Source organism: Eretmochelys imbricata, chromosome 4 (genome assembly GCF_965152235.1).
Source record: "Eretmochelys imbricata isolate rEreImb1 chromosome 4, rEreImb1.hap1, whole genome shotgun sequence".
NCBI lineage: Eukaryota > Metazoa > Chordata > Testudines > Cheloniidae > Eretmochelys > Eretmochelys imbricata.
In genome coordinates this window covers 47434992-47456902 of record NC_135575.1, presented here as the reverse complement: position 1 = coordinate 47456902, position 21911 = coordinate 47434992, and the positions used below count along the sequence as shown (strand labels likewise).

General features: G+C 36.1%; 1 protein-coding gene across 1 annotated transcript; it reads right to left on the bottom strand.

The window, feature by feature from the left end:
• Positions 1-69: 69 nt before the first annotated feature.
• Positions 70-21579, bottom strand: PLK4 (polo like kinase 4). The gene is made up of 15 exons (XM_077814434.1): positions 21493-21579; positions 20052-20147; positions 19841-19955; positions 13575-14607; positions 12674-12774; positions 10151-10524; positions 8827-8931; positions 8261-8363; positions 7443-7592; positions 5635-5765; positions 4635-4726; positions 4107-4254; positions 2869-3006; positions 1714-1820; positions 70-680 (listed from the first exon to the last, which is right to left on the bottom strand). Exons 1-15 carry the CDS (start codon positions 21493-21495, stop codon positions 581-583), a joined length of 2796 nt encoding a protein of 931 aa, XP_077670560.1. The 5' UTR covers positions 21496-21579; the 3' UTR covers positions 70-580.
• Positions 21580-21911: the final 332 nt, after the last annotated feature.

Below are 21911 nucleotides of genomic sequence, written 5' to 3'. Positions count from 1 at the left end.
TGAACCAAGTCATCTGGACAATTACCACTGCATTTATTATTTTTTGTTTTATAAAATGCTTTTGCAGGGAAATTTCATTAGAAACTGTTGCTATAAAAATATAAAACAAGTATAAAACAATATATATTTTTACATATATTACTTGTAAGCCACATAAAATACAACTTATTTACAGGTACAAATATTTCAACAGCACAAATGCTTTTTCTTTGATGGCCAGCATTGACTGAGCAGTGGGGAGGAGAAAAAAAAAAACCACATACACACACAGAGAGAAAACAAACACTATGTACAATTCTAATTGATTGTTCAGGAATCCTTTACCTGAAAAATCACTTAGTCTCAGAGATTGCCCAGAATCTGTTTCTTAGAACAACTGTGTGTCCTCTATCGGAGGAAAGTATTACATGACTGGCTAGCTGTAATAGCAACACTTTCCTTCCTGCTGTTTAGCAGACATCACGGAGTAGAATTCTGAACTGAAAAAGTTTCTGGTAAACTGAGTAAACCAGTCACTTTACTTGAATGCCAGCAAGTTATTTATTAAAACCTTCAAGCCCAAAGAGTTGCTTTATGTTAGTCAGTGGGGGCCAGATGGATTGGTAAACATCACAAGAATTGAAGACAGACAATGCAGCTTCTCTTTGATGTATTCTGGTAATTTCTCATTTTCTCCATACCTAGCAGGTGGAGGAAGTTACACAAGTAAGTAGTAGAAGCCATTTCTATGACCAGAACATCCATATGATTCAGCAGTTTAAAATACTAAAAGGAGTAAAGATATTTTCAAACTTAGGTGCCTCAAGTTAGGAATCTGTGGAACCTTAACTTGATTTCAGGAGTTGTGGGTGCCCAGCCTCTCTGAAGTCAAGTCACTCACTGATTTTTCTAAAAATGTATTTTGGTGCCTTGAGCACCAACAGTGAATTTATCTAATTTTTTTTTTATTTGCAGAATTGCAGAGATTATATAATAACTTGATAAACTACATGAGAAAAGTTGAGCAGCTAACTGCAAATATAGTATCCAGACAGATATCTTACTGTACACTCCATTGTGTGAAACTCCTAATTTTATTCATTGAACAGCAATAAAACTTATTTGCCATAGTTGCCTGAGACTCAAAATAGAACAGCTACTGTGTTAAAACGTCATCTACGGTTTGGGCTGAGATCATCAGGTATATATACTTGATGTAGCTTAGTTATTTACTAAGGCATTCCCTGAACTTGTAAATTGTGGACATGTTTTCAGAAAAATGGACATAGTTCTTTTCATTAAAGCTTCCTCTAGTCACTGAGCAAGCAATATAAATAAAAATCTCATACTGAAGAGATATGGACAGAACCCATTCCCATTTTAGCCAGGACTGACCCATGATAAATTTTACTATGTGCTATTCCTACACTTATTTGATCACCAAAACACAGAAGTTATACACAGTTGGGGTTTTGTTTTGGTTTTTTTTCTTTTTTTGATGCTACAAACGCTAGTAAAGTTTTTATCCACACACTATGAACATAGTACTACACATACAGACTATTTGGGTAGTTTCCATATGATGAAATTATAGTAAAGAGATGGTTTTAATTTCCTTAACATGCTAATCAAAACAAACATTTGTAGGAGTTAAATAGTAACCCACTGCAAAATTTATCTTGTATTTCCATTTACTTTGTATGTAATGTATGTGCTTATAGAATTAAAACTCACCTAGTCGTCTGGCCATTTGGAGATGTGTAAGTGATAGAAGAAACACCTGCTTGTGCTACCAACTGGGATCCATCATTGAACTGAACCCACACTGCTCCACTAGTCAACTGACAAGAGATGTGTCCAAAGTTATTACAGCTTGAAAACTTCAAATAATTAAAGTTGCATACCATAACTATCTATTTTAAGAAGTTTATGGTAAAGTTTTCAAAAGTGCCAGTCACCTAGGAGCCCAAGCCTCATTGTCTTTCAAAGGGATTTTTATGCAGATTTGAAAAATAGGACTTAGGCACTTTTGGAAATTTTACTAGTATGATTTGGCTAAGAATTGTGCAATAACATTTGTAGAAAAACTAATACAAGGTTGGTTTGTATGGCTATTGGTTCTACAATATGTGGTATAATTAGATAAATTGCTACACAAATTTACAGACTCATTTAGGACCAGAAGCAGGTCATAAATTCAGGTCTGGATTATGTAAAAACAATTTTGCTGTTTTGTAAACTTCAATTTTTTTCCCCCTTATCTGGCACAAAGACCATGAAGAAACATATCCAACAATGAATAGAAAATTCATTCCTAATTCCTCCTCCAAAATAGTACCCAACTAATGACAAGTACAAAAGTGACCAATAGCTCTTTAGTTTAACGCATAGTGTCATCCCTTTGTTTAAAAAGGTTAGTATTAATTCACTACCACCTCTGTTGGAGAGGTCATTCTGTATATACCACAATAGAAGAGAGCCTCTTTCTGTTACGTTAATTCTTTCTTCATGTAGATTGATATATATATATCCACTAGTTCTGGTCTTACCCATTGTCTCAAATAGATAGTTAATCTGAACTTCAATAAGTAGTATTGGCTAGCTGAACTACTCCACTCAGGTCTTCTCTCAAGGCTAGTTCCCAGTGTCTTCATTCATATTGAGCCTCCCCTCCAACATCTTGTTGCCCTATTCTGTACTTTCCAACCTATCTGCCTTCAAAAAAATTACCAAAACTGTAGTTTAAAAACTTACTGTGTACTCCCTGCTTGCAAGTGAAGCCTAAATACATTTTCAAAATTAATCATTTCTTCTAGTTAAAAAAAAAAAACTTAATTCAACTCCAAGAAAAAGTGGACTTGTCTACTTTATTAGCAATTCACTACTCACCTGAGAAGCCCAACCAACATTTTTTACAAAAACAGATTTTAAAAGCTGGGCTGAATTCGGACTACATTCCTTTTGCTGATTGGACGAGCAAGTTGTTTCAGGAATGGTAGTTGTGAATGCAGAGCCTTCATATGATATCTAAAAATAGAACACCAAGAATTGCACACCACCATTGTTCTTACTAATGATGAGACCATGATCACTTACAGTTTTAGCAGTAAATAGAGATTTATGCTCCTTTATTCCTGGTTAAAATATGTAGTCTCCTATGTACATCAGCTGACCACTTTAATTACTCTACAGCATGCATGGATCACAAACCAGCAATTGATACTTTTCACTATATTTTTCATCCTCTGAACTAAAGGACTGGTAACAAGACCTCTTTTCGACCACTTAAGTATCTTGAGAGAGCAGATTCCCCCTTCTACTTTAAGCCTATTTCCCCTTAACCAGAGTCTCCTACTGTCACAACTGCGGTGATTCTCTACTTCATAAACAGGCTTCAGACCATGTTAGTTACAAGAATAGTTCTCACTATGATCATTTGACCAATAACTAAGAGAAACAAACAGAAGAGAGGAATACAGCAGATTGTTCTTATTCTTTAGTCTCTCAGTGTGTGACATATTTTTGTCTAGCAGACATTTAAAGGAGGCAACATACAAGATGCACCTGCTTCTTCTCAATTCAGTTATTGAAACTCGTTGGGCCTTTTGACATGCTAGACATGTTTTTTTTATAGAGAACACTAATACCAAACAAAGCTTCACATAAAATGCATTGCTTTTAAAAAACATTTATGTCCCAGAACCATAGTTTGAATGCTTGTTAATATCCTATGAGGCATTTCCAGCACATCCAAACCAGAAGGTGCCTCAGACAGCTCTTCCATAGTTCTTTGCAATAATTAAAATACTTCTATGTTTAGAAAAATAAATTCTTAAGTAAGGTTATCAAACTGTGCCCTTCTGCTGTTAGGTACTGCATGACATCTCTTTCAGATTCCTATAAAACCTAGACAGAACAAATGAGCTGAAGATCAAGAGCTTAAAGTTGCAATTTCTTTGCTTGTCAATTTGTGTTATAAAACATTTTAATCTAACTGTATTTGTAATCAAATCTGGTAGGTACAAAGGTTAAATCCATAAAAATGTACCTTTGTATTTGAATGTAATGTTTGAGTATTTAAATTCTAACTAGACAGCGATATCAAGTCTATGTACTTGTTTACTTACAGAAGGATTTATGTTGGGAACATGACAAGGAGTAGAGTTCACAGCTATATTTCTATCCGCTGAGGTAGCATCTCTCACTGTGCAGTTTACATCCACTGAAATAGAGGGAGGTGCCAAAGCCTTTGGAGATTCAGTGTTGCCTGGCTTCCTGGAAATTAAAAAGAGCACAAGAATAAAGGTCTTTGTGAATCTTCTTACTGGGGATAATTGCATGAAGTGCAGCAGACTTAGTCAGGAAACCTGTCTTCTCTTAATTGCAATTGACTGTGTGGCTTCAGACAAGTTACTTAACCTTTGTTGCTCTACTATCCGATCTGTAAAATTGGGCTGTGTTTATGAAGCACTTTATAACACCATTCAGCTAAGAATTTCAGGTTTCATATGTGTTTGCTATGTTTTGATCTAGATTTCTTTTACTCATCTGCATGCAGTCTAATTGTATTTTATGCCAATGAAGGAGAGTCTATTAATCCAGAGATTTAAATGTTTACATACCTAGTTTTGCTACAATTTAAAAGGAACTTTTACCTTCCAACAATTATTGGAAAAAAGGGAACACTTCCACTTCTCTTTTCTTCTTCCAAAACAGCAGCTTCCAATGCAAGACAAATACGGTGTCCCTGATTTTGGGGAAGAGAAAAAAAAAGTTAGTTTATATTCAGAACATGAAAGTGCTATATAAATATCTGTAACATGGATTATTTAATGTGACAGATGTGCCTGGTGTTTGCAACAACCTTGCTAAAGCTTACTGGTAAAGAGGAAATTGGTTTTGACAAGGCTGCAGTTTAGCAGTATAGAGAAAAGCTGCTAGACACACACTGCTGTGCCTTTAGGGGGAGCTCAACTCATTCTCCTTTAGCTCAAAAAAGCTCACTCCCCATGCACCTGATCCAAAGCCCATTGAAGTCAGTTAGAATTCTATTATCTTCAATGGACTTTGGATCACACTCTATAGGGGCACTGAAAATGTGCCCCTAAAGGGCAAGATCCAAAGTCCATACCACCCCCCCCTTTCCCTTCTCAAAGGCCAAGGGAGGAGACAGAAGCAGGATCCCAGTGTAGGAAGCTCACAGTAAAATGAGGGTAGGGAGTGGAAATGCACACAGTGGGTGGGTGGTCTTGGTTTCTTATTCCCTGAGCCCACAGAGAGGTGGTGTGATTATTCCTGTGACTGCTTATTGGGATTCATGGGGCCTGAAAGCTTGATTAGTAAATGGGTATTCCACTAAGGGCAGATTAGTGGCAGTTTTTTGCTTCACATATCTGCAAGGTTGCTTTGCAAAAAAAGCAACAGAGGCTCTTTTCACAATTATCTTTAATTTACATTGAAAGTTAACTAATCAAATATAGGGATAGCATTACTTTATAAATTCTGACTGCATTTTAAAAAGTCATAACATTAAAAAGGAAAGTAGGCACCAAAAGGATAGAAAATAGTGCTGGAGCCAACCTCAGTGAAAAAGGCTGCAAGATTAGAGGCAGGCACTTTGCACTCAGAGGTGCCGCCTATACAATAAATATTTACCTCATTTGCATGATCCATATATATTTGTATTTCCTTCTTCAGGCCACTTTCACTTTCTTCTTTCAAAGTGTAGGATTTCCCAGATTTTTCTATAACTCGAGTAATACCTGCTGTCTTGTGTATTTTTGCCCCTATAAAAACAAAGTCTAATCTATTTTTTCTCTAAAATATCAAAAGTTACCAAGTACAGCAAATTACTACTGCTACATTCTTCAGAAATTGTCAAGAAATAATATATGTAAGACTTGTTGCAAAGAGAAACATATCAATTCCTTTAACTCACTCCAAGATGAACTCTAAACTAGTAGAAATCAAAAAGCGACTTAAATAGGTCAACTATAATGTTAACATACATTAATGTATTAGTGTATATTCAGTATCCGATATAGCTCCTGCGCAAATTTGAAAACATGCATTTAACACAAAACAAAACAATAACCAAGTATACATGAGATCTGGGCCAGGATATCATAGCACACCTACTTCACCTTTAAATTACTTCTTAAACATTTATGTTGACAGTGGTTCTCAACCAACATGTACCCCTGGGGGTACACAGAGTTCTTCCAGGGGGTACATCAATTCATCTAGGTATCTGCCTAGTTTCACAACAGGCTACATGAAAAGCACTAGCAAAGTCAGTACAAACTAAAATTTCATACAATCACTTTTTTACACTTCTGTATATACTATAGCAGTATCTCTCTACCTGGGGTTATGATTTATTTTATAATTATATGGTAATAATGAGAAAGTGAGCAATTTTTCAGGAATAATATGCTGCGACACTTTTGTGTTTGTCTGATTTTGTAAGCAACTGTTTTTTAAATGAGGTGAAACTTGGGTACGCAAGACAAATCAGCCTACTGAAAGGGGTACAGTAGTCTGGCAAGGTTGAGAACCACTGTTAATGTCTTGAGTTGGAATATCTTAAGGTAGTGAAATCAAGTATTGGAGGATAGTGCTCTTGTGTTACAACTGTTGTAATAAAGATGAAGAATGTATTAATTATTTGTCTTAATTAAATGAAAGGGGCCACTTAAATACCGCAGAACAAGAGCTTGTTCTGCGGAACAGGCACTTCTCAGCAGTGCTATTGAAAAATGGACTTACCTGAATACTAATCTATTTGTGTTCTTACACAATCTTAAAAAAAAACAAACAAACAAAAAACAACCAAACACCTACTACTACTATTGTTTTGGAAGGGCTAAGATTGACTTCATTGTATTTTAATGCAGCTATGCCTATTTACACCAGAAAAGAATTTGGCCTGAAATCTTTACTTTATTTGTAAGTCATTTAGAGACATGGTTGGATCCCCTGCTCTTGTGGTTTCTACTAAAAACGCCACAATTTTTCCTAGATAATGACAGGGAAAAATCAAAGAGCTATTCACCCATCTAAAATGAGAAAAACACAGGTACGGAGGAAGATGATCCACAAAGCCACAAGAGAGCGACAGTAGTTTAATACCACTCTTGTGGTGCATGCTTAAAACACTGGATAATTGAATCTGCAAGGAAATAGCGTGTATTGTAACTTAACAGTATTTAAATGGCCTGTGTGCGCTAGGATGAAGAACAATTGACAAAATACTAAAATATATACAGTACTTTAAAAAATTCTAATACTCTTTCCTTTTTAAACTTGAAAGCATTATCATTTGGTCTTAGGCAAAAAATTTTAAATAAAACTTGAAGTTACACATGGTTTCTGTTTGATCACCAGGATTTCAGTACAATTTTGCTAATAAGGTTTAATCGTTGCAGTAAAAAGCTAAAAATATTGTCCATATGAATACATACCGTCATAAAAACAAACTTCAACATCTGCAATAGGTGAATTCTCCATCAACATGCACTTAGCATATCTTGTATAGAAGGTAACTTTTGGCGTTTTGGATCTTACCAACTGTACAAATTTGGCTGCATACTGGTACTTTTTCCAGTACTTTTCTAAAAGAAGAAGATTTAGAACTCTTAATTGATTAATTCAGAAGGAAAAATATATATGTATGTACAAATTATAATGAATTCTTTTTAATTTGTGAGATCTGTCACTGTCTAGCTGTCACTAACTGAAAATGGGGGGAAGTCAGCTTTCAAGAACTTACCTGGTAGTATTTTACAGAGCTATTTAAGTGTTTTACCCCTGACCTTTTTTTTTTTTTTTTATTAAAGTTAGGCCAGTACAGGACATTCATATCCATGTGGAATGTATTGTTTCTGTAGATTCATACATTAATATCATTTAAAGCATATGTTAGTGATTTCTTTAAATTAGGAAGCAATGGACATGTTTATGAATATTTTCAAGGTAGCTTTGGTAGTCAGTGAATGATCTTTAAAGTAAAAAGTAGGGTGCTGTACTAACCATTCAGTGAAATATATTACTCATTTGTTATATTACAATCTCATTACATTTCAAAGGAGAAAAAAGTAGTCCGTTTCAATTAGAGCTCTAGTTTTTGTCTTGCTCCTAAATGAATAGGCATTTTCTCCATTGTGTTCAACATGAAGTATTTAAAAGCTAGTACTCATTCTAACCATGCACAAAGTTTATCAAAAATTACACTTTTAATCTACTTTTTTTTTCTTTTAAAACAAAAGAAATTTCACACTACCTGGCAAGTTGTCAAAGCCGTACATAACGACATCTTCAGGAGGAGAGGGAGGTCCATCATCAAGAAGGAAGCCTCTTCCTTCATTTGGATGATAAACTGTGATCTAACAAAAAGCCCCCCAAAATCTTATAGTTATATTGCTATACAATATATCACAATATTCCTTATTTGAAAGCTGTGGATGGAAGTTACACAATGCAAGGCTTAACTACTGTATTCCTCTGTCTAAGCTATTTTAATTTACTTTGGCAGGTTTCAACTAAAAGTTTAGCCAGTTTTAGTTCTAAAACTAAAATCAGAGGTCTCTTTTCTTTAAAAGACAAACAAATCAATCTGCTACTTGCATTTTAAAGGCTGCACTACCGAAGAAGAAAATATCTGCAGTTTCGCACCCATCCTTGATGCAAAATATTCAACTGCTTTCTAAACAAACTGATACTCAAATTAAGGTTAATATAGCTAAAGGCTATTATTTTTATTTGTGATATACTGAACAGTTTAGTACTACAGTCACTTGATATTTATAATAAATGGAAATGCTCAATTTAAGTTAAATTACTACTCACCACACTTCCATCACAAGATATTCTGAGAACTTCTTTCACAAGCTCTTGGGAATGGAGTTCTTTTAGAAACTCCATACACACTTCTCCTGCATCTAAAATACTCACCTAAAATACATATAAAAATAAAAGCCATATTAAAATGTAATTTCTTGCCCAAATGACACAATACATTTTTCCCCACAAATGTATCAGAAAGTATGTGTTTCCTCCCTCTCCATGTTTATGACAAACTCATAATAAAAATGAACAATGGTATTACAAAGATCAAGCAGCTGATTTTGTGCTCCCTGAAGTAACTTGTACAGGTAATGCTATTCCTTAGGAAATTCTAATGCTTGTTCAGCATGAACAAAGAGTTATATAGCCAAGTGTGTGTCTTCCTGAAGCGACCAATCAGAAATTAGGAGGTAGATCAGCCCTAATACCTTTTCAAATACTAGGGTAAGGGAGGAGAAAGAACAGATGGAGGATGAAGGGGAAAAAAGCAGTAAGAGAAAAAGGAAAAAAAGACAAGAATGAAAAAAACAAGAAATTGAGATAAGCAGGGACTGAAAGAACTTTATTTTTAGAGATGGAGAGAAAAAAAGAAAGCAAGGAGGAAAAGAGTTCAAGGGTGTTTGTGAGAGAAAGAGCAAGACTATTCTCTTCAATTCCAATTAAGATACATAGCTTAAAAGGAAATGTTCATGTTTTATATTGCTACCTCGTGCACACAATAGTTTAATTTGGGCACATTAACATTGAAAACAAGACCTGTAAAGTTAAAGTGTGCATTTTTCAAATACTTAGAAAAGCATGCCTATTTTTAATAATATCTAGTTTGTGTCAGGCTGTAGTTTTCTTTTACTTGATGACAGGTTTCAGAGTAACAGCCGAGTTAGTCTGTATTCGCAAAAAGAAAAGGAGTACTTGTGGCACCTTAGAGACTAACCAATTTATTTGAGCATAAGCTTTCGTGAGCTACAGCTCACTTAAGTGTAGCTCACGAAAGCTTATGCTCAAATAAATTGGTTAGTCTCTAAGGTGCCACAAGTACTCCTTTTCTTTTTTCTTTTACTTGTAAGCTCAGAATGAGACAACACTAACATTTGTGCCAAAAATCAGTAATGGCATTAGATTATATGAAGACTGAGATTTACCATACTAATGAAGACTGAGATTTACCATACCATACTAATCTTTGATTATTTCTTTTAATATACATCTTAAAGCATGTGAGCACACCTGTTTTACTGAGCAACTGCATAAAAGAAAAGGATCTCCGTTTTCACTATACTTAATCCATAAATATATATTTTTAATAATTTCAAAAAACAAAACACACCACTGCATTTTTTGTTTTTTGTCTGATTGATTTTAGCCTGTGAGCATTCAGAGGAGACACAATACTTCGCAGTGTAGGTTTCTGATGTCCTAATAGTTCTTTGCTCCTGGCTTTTCCTTGTTCTGAAGTTGGATAGAGACCAAATGCAGATGCTGGTTGAGCTTTCTCAGATTTACATTGAAGTCCAGAGGTATATTTCTTTGTACTGATCTGATTTATAGAATGTGCAATGTCAATGGGGGCACTGGGATTGTTTTTATCTTTTAAGCCATTCCAGGCATTTCTTGATGTTTCTTGCTGCACACCTAGATGGTATCGGAAACCTCCATTTGCGTTATCAGTACTGATGTGATCCAGAGGCTCTCTCAGCTGAGCTGAAAAATAGCATAAGTGTGTTCAGGTTAGAGGTTTAAGAAATTCATTATTTTGGAAGATTTTTCTGAGTTCTTAAGGGGCAAGGGGAGGTGGGATAGAAAGGAAGGAACTATTTCATGGTCTTTAAAAAAAATTTCAAAGTAACTAAAATTTAAAAATAAAACTAAGTAACTGAAGAAGAAAGGCTGGTTTAGCCCTCAATACCGAGTATCATTTCTAGGCTGTGACATCAGGGTGTCCATTTTATTTTGGAATAAACTAAAATGACTCTCAAATTTGAAAGATATGTATTGAACTCCAATACAATTTAAAATAAATTCCACTATGCAACTAATGTGTTAATCACTGCCTTTTAAGTATAGTGAGTGCAGAGTACCTTAACTGAAATACCATTTCTGAATAATTTGTTTCCAAATTATACCACTACTAGTACACTTCTAAATATTTATTTAATTTAAAACAGGAATCAAACTTGATCTCCCTCGGTGGAAAGAAATATTGTTAATTTACCACTCAGGTAATATATGTCGTACTATTAAAAGGACTACCGAGTTTTACGGAAGTTACAATATAGCAAACTCTTGATAGAATAAAAACCACTTCTCAAATGCACTTTTTAAGAAGTGTTTTCTATTTTAGCTATAAACTAGACAAATAGAATATTTGAATATGCTACTGCCATAAATAAAAAATAACTTAATATTTACAATATGCTGCTTTTTATGTGTAATGTGTCAGCAAAAGGGTAGATTAGAAATTTAGATTACACTACTAGGTGTGACTAGTTATGCTAGATATTCCCACCTTTAATGAAGGGAACAGATTGCTTTTATATTTGATTTGGCCATAACTGCTACTTCAGATTTGATATTTAATCAAATATATTTGATTAAATGAGGCAGATATTTAATCAGCCTCATCTCTACTTCACCTAAACACTGAGTGCATTCTTTCTGCCATGGCATAGATGCATTACAAAAAGAATAAAAGAGTTGAGGAGAGAGAGCGAGAGAGAGAGCGAGCACAACAGAGCAGAGATAGCTAGGTTATGAGGAGTAGGGTAATTCCAACCATACATCATATGGTTACAATTCCCCCAAGGGAAAGAGAGTCTGGCAATATCAAACAAAGAAAAATGAGTGGTTTTGTGTTATTTAAACCTCTTAGTTAAATTACATCTTTATTATGTACAGTTTGCATATATGATGTAATATAATGCATGGCAAAGAACTCCTCCTTCCCTTCTGTGTCTTTTGTATTTCTCTCCACCCTCCCTTCTGCAGCGCTAATTATCATCTGTCTTTCATACTCTACACTCATACAGAAAATGTTTATGTTATTCAAAGAATGACATCGCAGTATCTTCAAAATAGTGAAGTTAAGGTAAAAATATTCAAAAGCACCAGAGTCCAATTTTCAAAAGTGACAGGCATTCAGGAACTTAAATCGCATTGGAAAAAGTCAGTAGGACTTAACTGCTTTTGAAAATTTTACCCTTCACACTTCAAATCATCATTTAAATAGACACAGAGTTGTTCTGCTTCTGGTCAGCACTGAACAATGAGGAAGGTCTATAAAATTCTGTATTATAATCTTCCTAATGGTACTAGTTGTTTTTATTAGTAAAATAAATGAAAAAAAAAATCAGAAAGTTAATGATGGTAGCCAAAGGAGAGGATGACCTCATTTCAGAGTGCTATACAAATTTGACTATCAAGCTTCATTTATGCTATTGTAGGCAGTTATTCTTGTACCATTTACTATCCTTTTAGTTCATAATGGGTTTATCTGGATAGAAAAACATTTAAATATTGAAGGTGGCACAAAGGAACACATCACAATAATCTGTTATTTTACGTATCCTCCCATGTTTCCTCCAGGAAGCCAGACTGCACCTCCCACACCTCCCCATGGAAGCGAATACTATTTAATGTCCAATTTCTTTTGTAATACTAGCAGTACATCCCATTGTACTGGATTATTTCACAACACATAATTAGATGTGTCCTTGTCTCACAAATAAGGAAATATTAATTTAATAAGACAAGGTAAGTAATTACATGCCTGGGGCAAGTAACAGCATTTCTTTAGTTTGTATAGGTCATGCAAACTTGACAATTAAAAAGACAACATTCTGTAAATTCATACCATTTGTCTGTATGCTTCCAAGCCACTGCTGCATTGTTTCAGTCTGGGACTTCTGTTCTAATAAACCAATACTGGGCTTCATTGGACAGAGATAATTTGAGCTAAATACACAGAAATATTTGTAAGTGTTTCCATAACAATAAACATGAATATTTATTGGCTATTGAGCCTAAAGCTAAATAAATTTGTACAAAGGGGCTCTTTTACTGAGTAGTATAGCTTTTGTGAAATAAAAGTGACATCTATAAACAAGATTATACTGTATGTTTGTATAACAAGAGTAATACTATTCCAGATGCAGAGACAGTAACAGAACATTTTTGTGGGGGCTAAGAGAATCATGTGGAACTTTGGAGATTCCAGATAACATGGGACAGGTGCATCAGGAAAATACAGCAAAAAAGCCAATATTACTTCCATTAATATAGTCTCAAATAAATATATTGGTTTATAGTTATACTAGAAGTTAATTGAAGTTTGACAAATTCAAGCCAGCCAGGGCCTCATCAGTTAGGACCTAGAACTTGCACATGCAGAGGACAATGGCTACTGGTCAAGCATTGCATTTGGTGCTTTCTTCCCCCACCCCTCTGCAGCCCCCAATTACACTGGCAGAAGCCACATCCTCCACCTGCTTGGCATCTAAACCCGGCTTAAAGAGACTTTCAGCAGTCAAGACTTGCTCCTTCCCTCATGGTGGGACCCTTCAGCTTTCACCAGGGACATATAGGAGCAGAGCTCATTTTTGAAACACTAACAGAAAATGCATTTGTGCTGACTGAAATTTAAATATATGTTTTTCTACTGTAGCTTATTCCATGACATTATGCATTTAACAAGATAGATAGTTCTTCTAGATTTTATCTTAAAGCTGCCAATTCTAAATCAGACTGATTCTTACTGTGTTTGGTCTTTCACAGGTGGAGATGTGTGCTTTTCAAAAGAACCAGAACTACAGGAAGTCTTATCCTTAAATATAGGGGGAATATCACCATAGCTGTTTACAGGTGAAAATCTTTCTGTATTTTCTATCACTCCTACTCTGGTCGTTGAAAGCAGTTCTATGGAATGGCATCTCTCCACAGTGTTTGATATTCCTTGAGTCTGACTGCGAGATGCTCCCGACCTGTCAGAAGAATGGGCCCTCCGAAGATAACGTGAATGTGGCCTCTCTTCAGTAAGTTGCATTGTTCTTCCCCTACCACTTATGCCAGTTTCTTTTCCCTGAATTCCCCAGCGATTATAAGAACTGCTTCCATCCACAGATGAAATGTCACTGGAATTCTTATTTTTAGGAAATACAGTCATTTTATTTGGGAGTGGCTGACCAACCAAGACCCTCTTCTTTTCCTTCAAGCAACCACTTATACTGACGCTGGAGGAGCCAGTAAAGGCTGTAGAGATTGTGGCATTTCCACTGTCCATTGAATCCTCCACAGTTCCTGAATCTTTACTTCGTGTTGAGTTATGTCTGGACATAAAAGGATGATCCAGCACAGATGAAAGACTTAAACGATCTGCTGGGTTTTTGCGAAGTAACCGGTGTAAAAGGTCTTGAGCCTCCCCTGACAAAAAAGCTGGCATTTCATAATCTGCTAATACTACTTTATTCAATGTGTTCTTGACTGTGTCAGTGTCAAAAGGGGGTTTCCCAATAAGAAGAGTATAGAACATACACCCCAAAGACCACACATCAGATTCAAGTCCATGTGCACTCCGTGTGGCTATTTCTGGAGAAATGTAATTTGGAGTTCCACACATTGTATAATGCTTTTCATGAGGCATTTTCAATTGCGTTGCCAGTCCAAAATCAGCAATCTTGACGTTCATATTACTGGTGAGTAGAAGGTTAGAAAGGGTGAGGTCCCGATGTAATATTCCATGTGAATGAAGATACAACATCCCTGTGATAATCTGATGCATAAAATGTCGTGCTGTTAGAACACAGAAATATAAGATCTGGTTTTAGTAGAATATTTGAAACAGTAAGCATCAAAATATGACTTTAAGTATCTTCTTATCTGCCCCAATCAGATCCATTTATTAGGATCAAATTACTACTAAAAATGAGTAATGTAACTGTCATTATATGAAAGATTAGAGGAGAGATTTGCTGTTACCATACTGCTTAGCTGCCTCACCAAGACTATTTGTTTCTAAGGCAAATCCATGAAACACAGTAATGGGGCTTGTAATCTAGTAATCAAATTTGTTTCTTTGCCACTGTGTAAAACCACACTGAATCAAGAACTTGAGAACAAAATGAAAAATATTTAAAACTGGCCCTAGAAGCTTTGACAACTTGTTAATATGGGGCAGTGATTTTATTTTTGAACACCCAAGAACAGTGGCTTTTAACCTGCGGTCTGAGGACCCCTGGGGGGTCCGCAGACTACATCAAATGGGTCCCCTAAAGGTTGTTGTTACCATAGAATGGTTGTTTTCAACCTGTGGTCCACAGACTATGTCTAAGATTTCCAAATGAGTCAAACAACTCCATTTGAAAAATTTTATGAGCCCACAAATGAAAACAGGTTGAAAAAAAAAAAAAATCACTGCCCTAGAAGTTAGTATATAAAGCAGATTCCTAGAACAAATCTGTTTTGTGTGATGTATAGGTTATATATACACACAAGAGACCAGATATTTGGACACCATGTAACAGATCACTAATAAGATGGCACAGAAGTTAACAAAAATGAAAACACAAATAATCTTGAGCAGTCCCTTCTCCCACTAAACTAATTTAAAAGTAACAATTAGAAACTGTTTTCCCTACCACAACAGGTAAAGCAATCATGCAACAGAGAAGAGCAAGAGGGTGAATGCCTTAAGGATTCACACAGACTGAAACAGTGTCCTGTACCATTGCTTCAGGATTATGGCTATGGCAGGAAACACGGTTTGCTGAGGCAAATGACCATTAACCCCTCTTCCATCCCACAAAACATAACATTTTTTTCTCACTTCCTTTCAATTACCAATCCTTATTACAGCTCAATCCTTCCTAATTGTGTACGTGATGCACTCTTGGCAAAGTACATGAAGCACATAGAAAAAAAAAGTTACAAGTTATTCTAAAATACAGTAGTCACCTTTACAAGGCAGCCTTCTGCCCTGAAACCACTCAGAAGTATTCCCAAGTGTACTGTGTACAAGTCTGCTTCATCATTCGACCCTCTAAATTCAGTCAATATGACTCTACATGAGGACATAAAAGCAAGATCTTATTCAACAAATCCTTATGACTTAGTGAGAAAAATAAGTTTGTACCACCCTCAATGCCTGTTGGCACTGCAGAGCCAACACAAGTAGAAGAGGAATTATATTCACTTGTATTTCGTTAATGCATTGTTTACAAGTTCCAATCAGTTGCACCTGTGCAATCCCACTGGAGACAGTGGTGTTACCTTCAGAATAGAACTGCATTTTAAATTTGGTAGTCATCCCTAGGGATGTACTGTATTCTTCAATGCTTCTGCCTCCCACCTGGAGTGCAATTAAAGACATATTGGTTGGAAAGCAACACCAACTACCATTCTTCAAATTGCAGAAGCTAGCCTCCTGGCCAACTCCCTTATTCTCCCGCCACCAATATATTCAGTCTCTTTTCCCACTCCTCCTTTAGGAGTCTGCAGAGGGCAAAGACCTTAAGAAAACTTTGGGGAAAAGAGGAATGAATTGTACTGGTAAAAGTCACCATTCCACACAAAAGACTAGTTTGTGTCCAGCAGACAGTATTTTTTAAGTAACTTTTTCCAAATTGGTTAAACCATGCCGCTTTGCAGCTTCCTGTTCTATCACTTGATTCTGGCTCCTGAGTGTTATGGGGATGATGCAAAGCTTTAACAGGTGAAAGACAATGAATTGCACTGACAAGTATTTCAGTGATTTAAAAAAAAAAATCCCCAAATGTACAGTAACATCTGTCCTGAACCACTATTCAAGAGACCAACAAAAATCGGTTGTTTGACGTGTATATCTACTTGACAAGGAACTCTGGCAGTAACAACATGGGGATTGGTGCTTCTTGTAGCAATGATTTCCATATGAAATGTGCACAATTTACAAATATATGGGGGGGTGCTTTTTTTGAACTGCCAGCTCTGCTAACTCAATGTGGATTCTTTCCTCCCAATGTATCAATCATCATCCTTACCAAAGAGTTCCACAAACAAGATTAGGCCCTCAGTACCATATGGACAGCCACATTATTTTCATATCCATTTCCATTTTGAAAATTGGTAAATAGTTCCAATGATGCTACACAAAACAAACCAGACTCCAGCTCTTTTTTGACCTGTGTTGGATCTGCAGTATAAAGAATAAAACCCCCCAGCAAAAGCAGAAAATAATGTGGCTGTTCCAATGTTCCTATTAGAGCTGTTGATTAATCACAGTTAACTCACGTGATTAACTCAAAAAAATTAATCGTGATTAATCACACTGTTAAATAGAATACCAATTGAAATGTATTAAATATTTTGGATTTTGTCCTACATTTTCAAATATATTGATTTCTATTACAACACAGAAGACAACATGTACAGTGCGCATTTTATATTATTTCTACTTAAAAATATATGCACTGTAAAAATGATAAAAGAAATAGTATTTTTCAATTCACCTCATACAAATACTGTAGTGCAATCTCTTTATCGTGAAAGTGTAACTTACAACTATAGATTTTTTTTGTTAAATAACTGCATTCTAAAACAAAACAACGTAAAACTTTAGAGCCTACAAGTCCACTCAGTCCTACTTCTTGTTCAGCCAATTGCTAAGACAAACAAGTTTGTTTACATTTATGGGAGATACTGCTGCCTGCTTCTTATTTACAATGTCACCTGGAAGTGAGAACAGGCACCCACATGGCACTTTCGTAGCCGGCGTTGCAAGGTATTTACATGCCAGATATGCTAAACATTCATATGCCCCTTCATGCTTCAGCCACCATTCCAGAGGGCATACTTCCATGCTGATGATGCTCGTTAAAAAAATAATGCGTTAATTAAATTTGTAACTGAACTCCCTGGGGGAGAATTGTATGTCTCCTGTCTGTTTTACCCACATATTTCATGTTATAGCAGTCTCCGATGATGACCCAGCACGTTATTTTTAAGAACACTTTCACAGCAGATTTGACAAAGGGCAAAGAAGGTACCAATGTGAGATTTTTAATAGCTACAGCCTTCGACCCAAGGTTTAATAATCTGAAGTGCCATCCAAAATCTGAGAGGGACGAGGTGTGTCGCATGCTTTCAGAAATCTTAAAAGAGCAACACTCAGATGTAGAAACTACAGAACCCGAACCATCAAAAAAGAAAATCAACCTTCTGCTGGTGGCGCCTGACTCAGATGATGAAAATGAACATGCGTCCGTCTGCTCTGCTTTGGATCATTATCAAGCAGAATCCATCATCAGGGTGGTTGAAGCATGAAGGGACATATATGACTCTTTAGTGCATCTGGCACGTAAATATCTTGCGACGCCGGCTACAACCGTGCCATGCAATTTCACGTGACATTGTAAACAAGAAGCAGCAGCATTATCTCCTGCAAATTGCAACCAAACTTGTTTGTCTAAGCGATTGGCTGAAGCAGGACTGAGAGGACTTGTGGGCTATAAGGTTTTACATTGTTTTAATTTTTGAATGCAGTTATTTTTTGTACATAATTCTACATTTGTAAGTTCAACTTTATCATGAAAGAGTTTGCACTACAGTACTTGTATTAGGTGAACTGAAAAATACTAGGTTTCAGAGTAACAGCCGTGTTAAATAGTATTTTTCAAAAAAAGAAAAGGAGTACTTGTGGCACCTTAGAGACTAACCAATTTATTTGAGCATGAGCTTTCGTGAGCTAAAGCTCATGCTCAAATAAATTGGTTAGTCTCTAAGGTGCCACAAGTACTCCTTTTCTTTTTTTGAAAAATACTATTTATTTTGTTTTTTACACTGCGAATATTTGTAATAAAAAATATAAAGTGAGAACTATACACGTATTCTGTGTTGTAACTGAAATCGATATATTTGAAAATGTAGAAAACTTCCAAAAATATTTAAATAAATGGTATTCTATTTTTTTAATCACACAACAGTCCTAGTTCCTATTGTATGGAGATGTAACTCAGATGTAATACAAGGGGCACAAATCTGTGGAGTAAGAATGCGCCAATTTTACATGGTCATATTTCATACTAGAACTGTAATTTAACAAAGGTTACACCTTAATGTTAAAAGGGAAGATCTACCTAGGCATCACTGAAGACCAATTTTTAATATTTTATTTCTAGTAGCACATGGACTTATAAGAAGGGATGCAAGAAATCGGTTTCCCAGAGAAAAAACATGGAATTTCCATTTTTACAAACAATCTTCAGTTTTTACATTTTCTGAAAAAATAAAAATATATTAACTTAATTTTGCTGAAAGTACCAATGTCACTTATTCAATGCATACAACCTCTTATGATTGATTTTTGAATGCACTTTAAATTTAATTGGGACCGGGGCCAGAACTGATAATCAAAAATTGAGATAATCAGGAGAATTGGCAAAGAGCTTTCTATCCCTTATTTTAAAATGCAGTGGGGAGTGCTCGGGCAGTCAGCCCCACGCAGTGGGGGCTGACCACCGGAGCCACAGCCACTGTCAGCCCGAGGCGGCTGGTGGTTTGGTTAATATGGAGATCTGGAAAATGGAAGCTTGGATTAACGGGATTCTACTGTATATCAATAAAACACAATGTTTTATTGATAACTATATATATTGTGCCTAAGGAAACTAAAGTTCAGCATTTCATTTTAATCACAGAAAAACATGGATTTTTATTTTTTTTTTAATCAAAGAATCGTGGGGGGGTTTTTAATCACAAAAAACTTGGATCCCTGCTTATAAATCACAACTATTGTTATTCTTTTATGCTATTATTCCTGTCCCAAAACAGGACTAACAAGGAAACAAAGAAACTATAAATCAAATATATATGCAATTGTCGCAAAGTCTTTCAAGTACTACTAGATTTAGAGCTACAAAGAATTGCTCCAAGGGAAAGCAATGACAGTGAAACATTTTTAAAAGGGACTTTTATCTATCAAAATTAAATGCCTGTTTAATGATAAACAAATACTGACTAAAACGTCACTACATGAAAGAATCCAACCCACTTTCTTCCTCAGAGAAAGGCTTCATTCTGTTCTTTAGATATCTGCTCATTTCTCCATTGTGACACATCTCTAGTATCAGGTACACATAGTTGCTATCTTCAAAATAATTATAAAGCTAGAACATAAAAACAGAATAAAAACAGTTAGAATACTTTTACAATGAAGACTGCAGAATTTTAAGGTAGTGTACAAAGTGTAAGGTTATTCTTACCTCAAGTATAGAAGGATGTTTTAATTGACAATGTATCTTCACCTCATTTTGAACTCTCTGTACCATTCCAGCTTTGTGCATGGCCTTTTTGTCTATCTGAAAAGGGACCAGACAATATATATTTATCCAAACATCAGTGTTTTAGTACTTACGTACAAGTTAAAGTACTTTCAAGACACATTTTAAGATAAATTCCACAACTGAATGAATGTTGTGAATGCTACCATCAGATTCTACTTTTGTGGACTACACATTGCATTTCACAAGTTCTTCTGTAACCCTACAGATACGCACGTTCCTTCTACATTTAACTTTTTTTTAAATCAGTATATCTGCACTTTGAGTTTACATCACAATATTGTGCACTTAATATCTTGTTCTTAATAGTAAACACAGATAGATTTGGAATAATATTTGATTGTTAAACAAGCAGTTATGCATGCAAATCTAGAACTACTGAAAAAAGGAGACAGTAATAAAACAGATAAGAAATACTTAGGTATATTTAATGTGGTAAAATGTAATATTTATATACAATATTTAGACAATTTAAATGCAACCTGAAAACATAATCTTGTGAAGACAAACCTATACATCCTGTATTAATTCTAGCAAAAGTTTTGCCAAATTGTTAATATGAATAAGTAAAGTTTATAAAATACAAACAGATATTTTGATAAACTACAAGCCAGCCTTCCAAGACAATCAAGATTAACCAGCCCAGGCACAAAATCTGTTTACCCACGATTACCACAAAGAGGATAATAATGAAAAATCTAATGATCTTTCTTTTTAGCAGAGAAGTAATGTAAGTTTCTTGTCCATGGGTCAGTGGAATTTTTCAAGCCTACTGTAAACTCAGGTCCTAATCCTGCACGCTACTCTGTGTGAGCTGAACCCCCTGCACTCAGTTGGAACCTCACTGATATCAGGATTAGGCTCTTAGAATATGAATTCTGAGGCAGGACCTCTGGGCCACATCCTCAGATTATAAATTATCCTCCTTTAAATTATTTTAGCTCAGTTGAAATCCATGGTAACTTACACAGGCTGAGGATCTACCCCATTTTTTATGTGTTTCTACTGCACTTATTGTGAAGAGGCCCCAATCAGATTGGGATGCCTGGGCATCACCCCAATATACTTAAAATATATCAACTTTGCAATATGCAATTCAATCACTAGCTCTTAGCCACAAAATCTAATGCAGGGCATTAGAGATGCAACCACAAGCAAAGTTGGGCAAGGGAAGAGAAGAGAAGATACCAGCAGTGAGAGGCAATATTCTCTCAGCAGTATGCATAGCTATAGTAGGACAGGAACGCGCTCAGATGACTCTTCCACCAGTGGTTGCACCTGCGCAAGCCACATTGGCACACGCACAAGCCACATTGGCACACGCACATTCTCCAGCCATGTATGGGGCGGTAGTAACACTTACCATTTTGATGGCCACTTCCAGGCCAGTTTTTAGGGATATCGCCCTATAGACTCCAGCGAAGGAGCCCTTCCCCAGAAGGTTCCCCACCTTGAAATCCTGAGAGAGAGAGAGAGAGAGAGAGCGCGCGCGCCTCACAGTTAGTCTTCCATCACAGTGCAGGGTGCCCCTCTTCCAGGGATGCTGGAACAATTTTTATAGTGGGGCGCTGAAAGCCATTCCATCAAACTATAAACCAGGTATATGATGGAAACCACTTCAAACCACCGGGTGCTGCAGCGCACATACACCCGCATCCCTAGTTCCAGCACCTATGCCCTCTTCCTGGCCCACGGCGGGGGTGGGGGGGGGGTGAAGGGCGCCAGGAGCGTACCTGGATGGAGTTCTCCCCGGCCTGGCTGCGAGACATGCCTGCAGCGGCA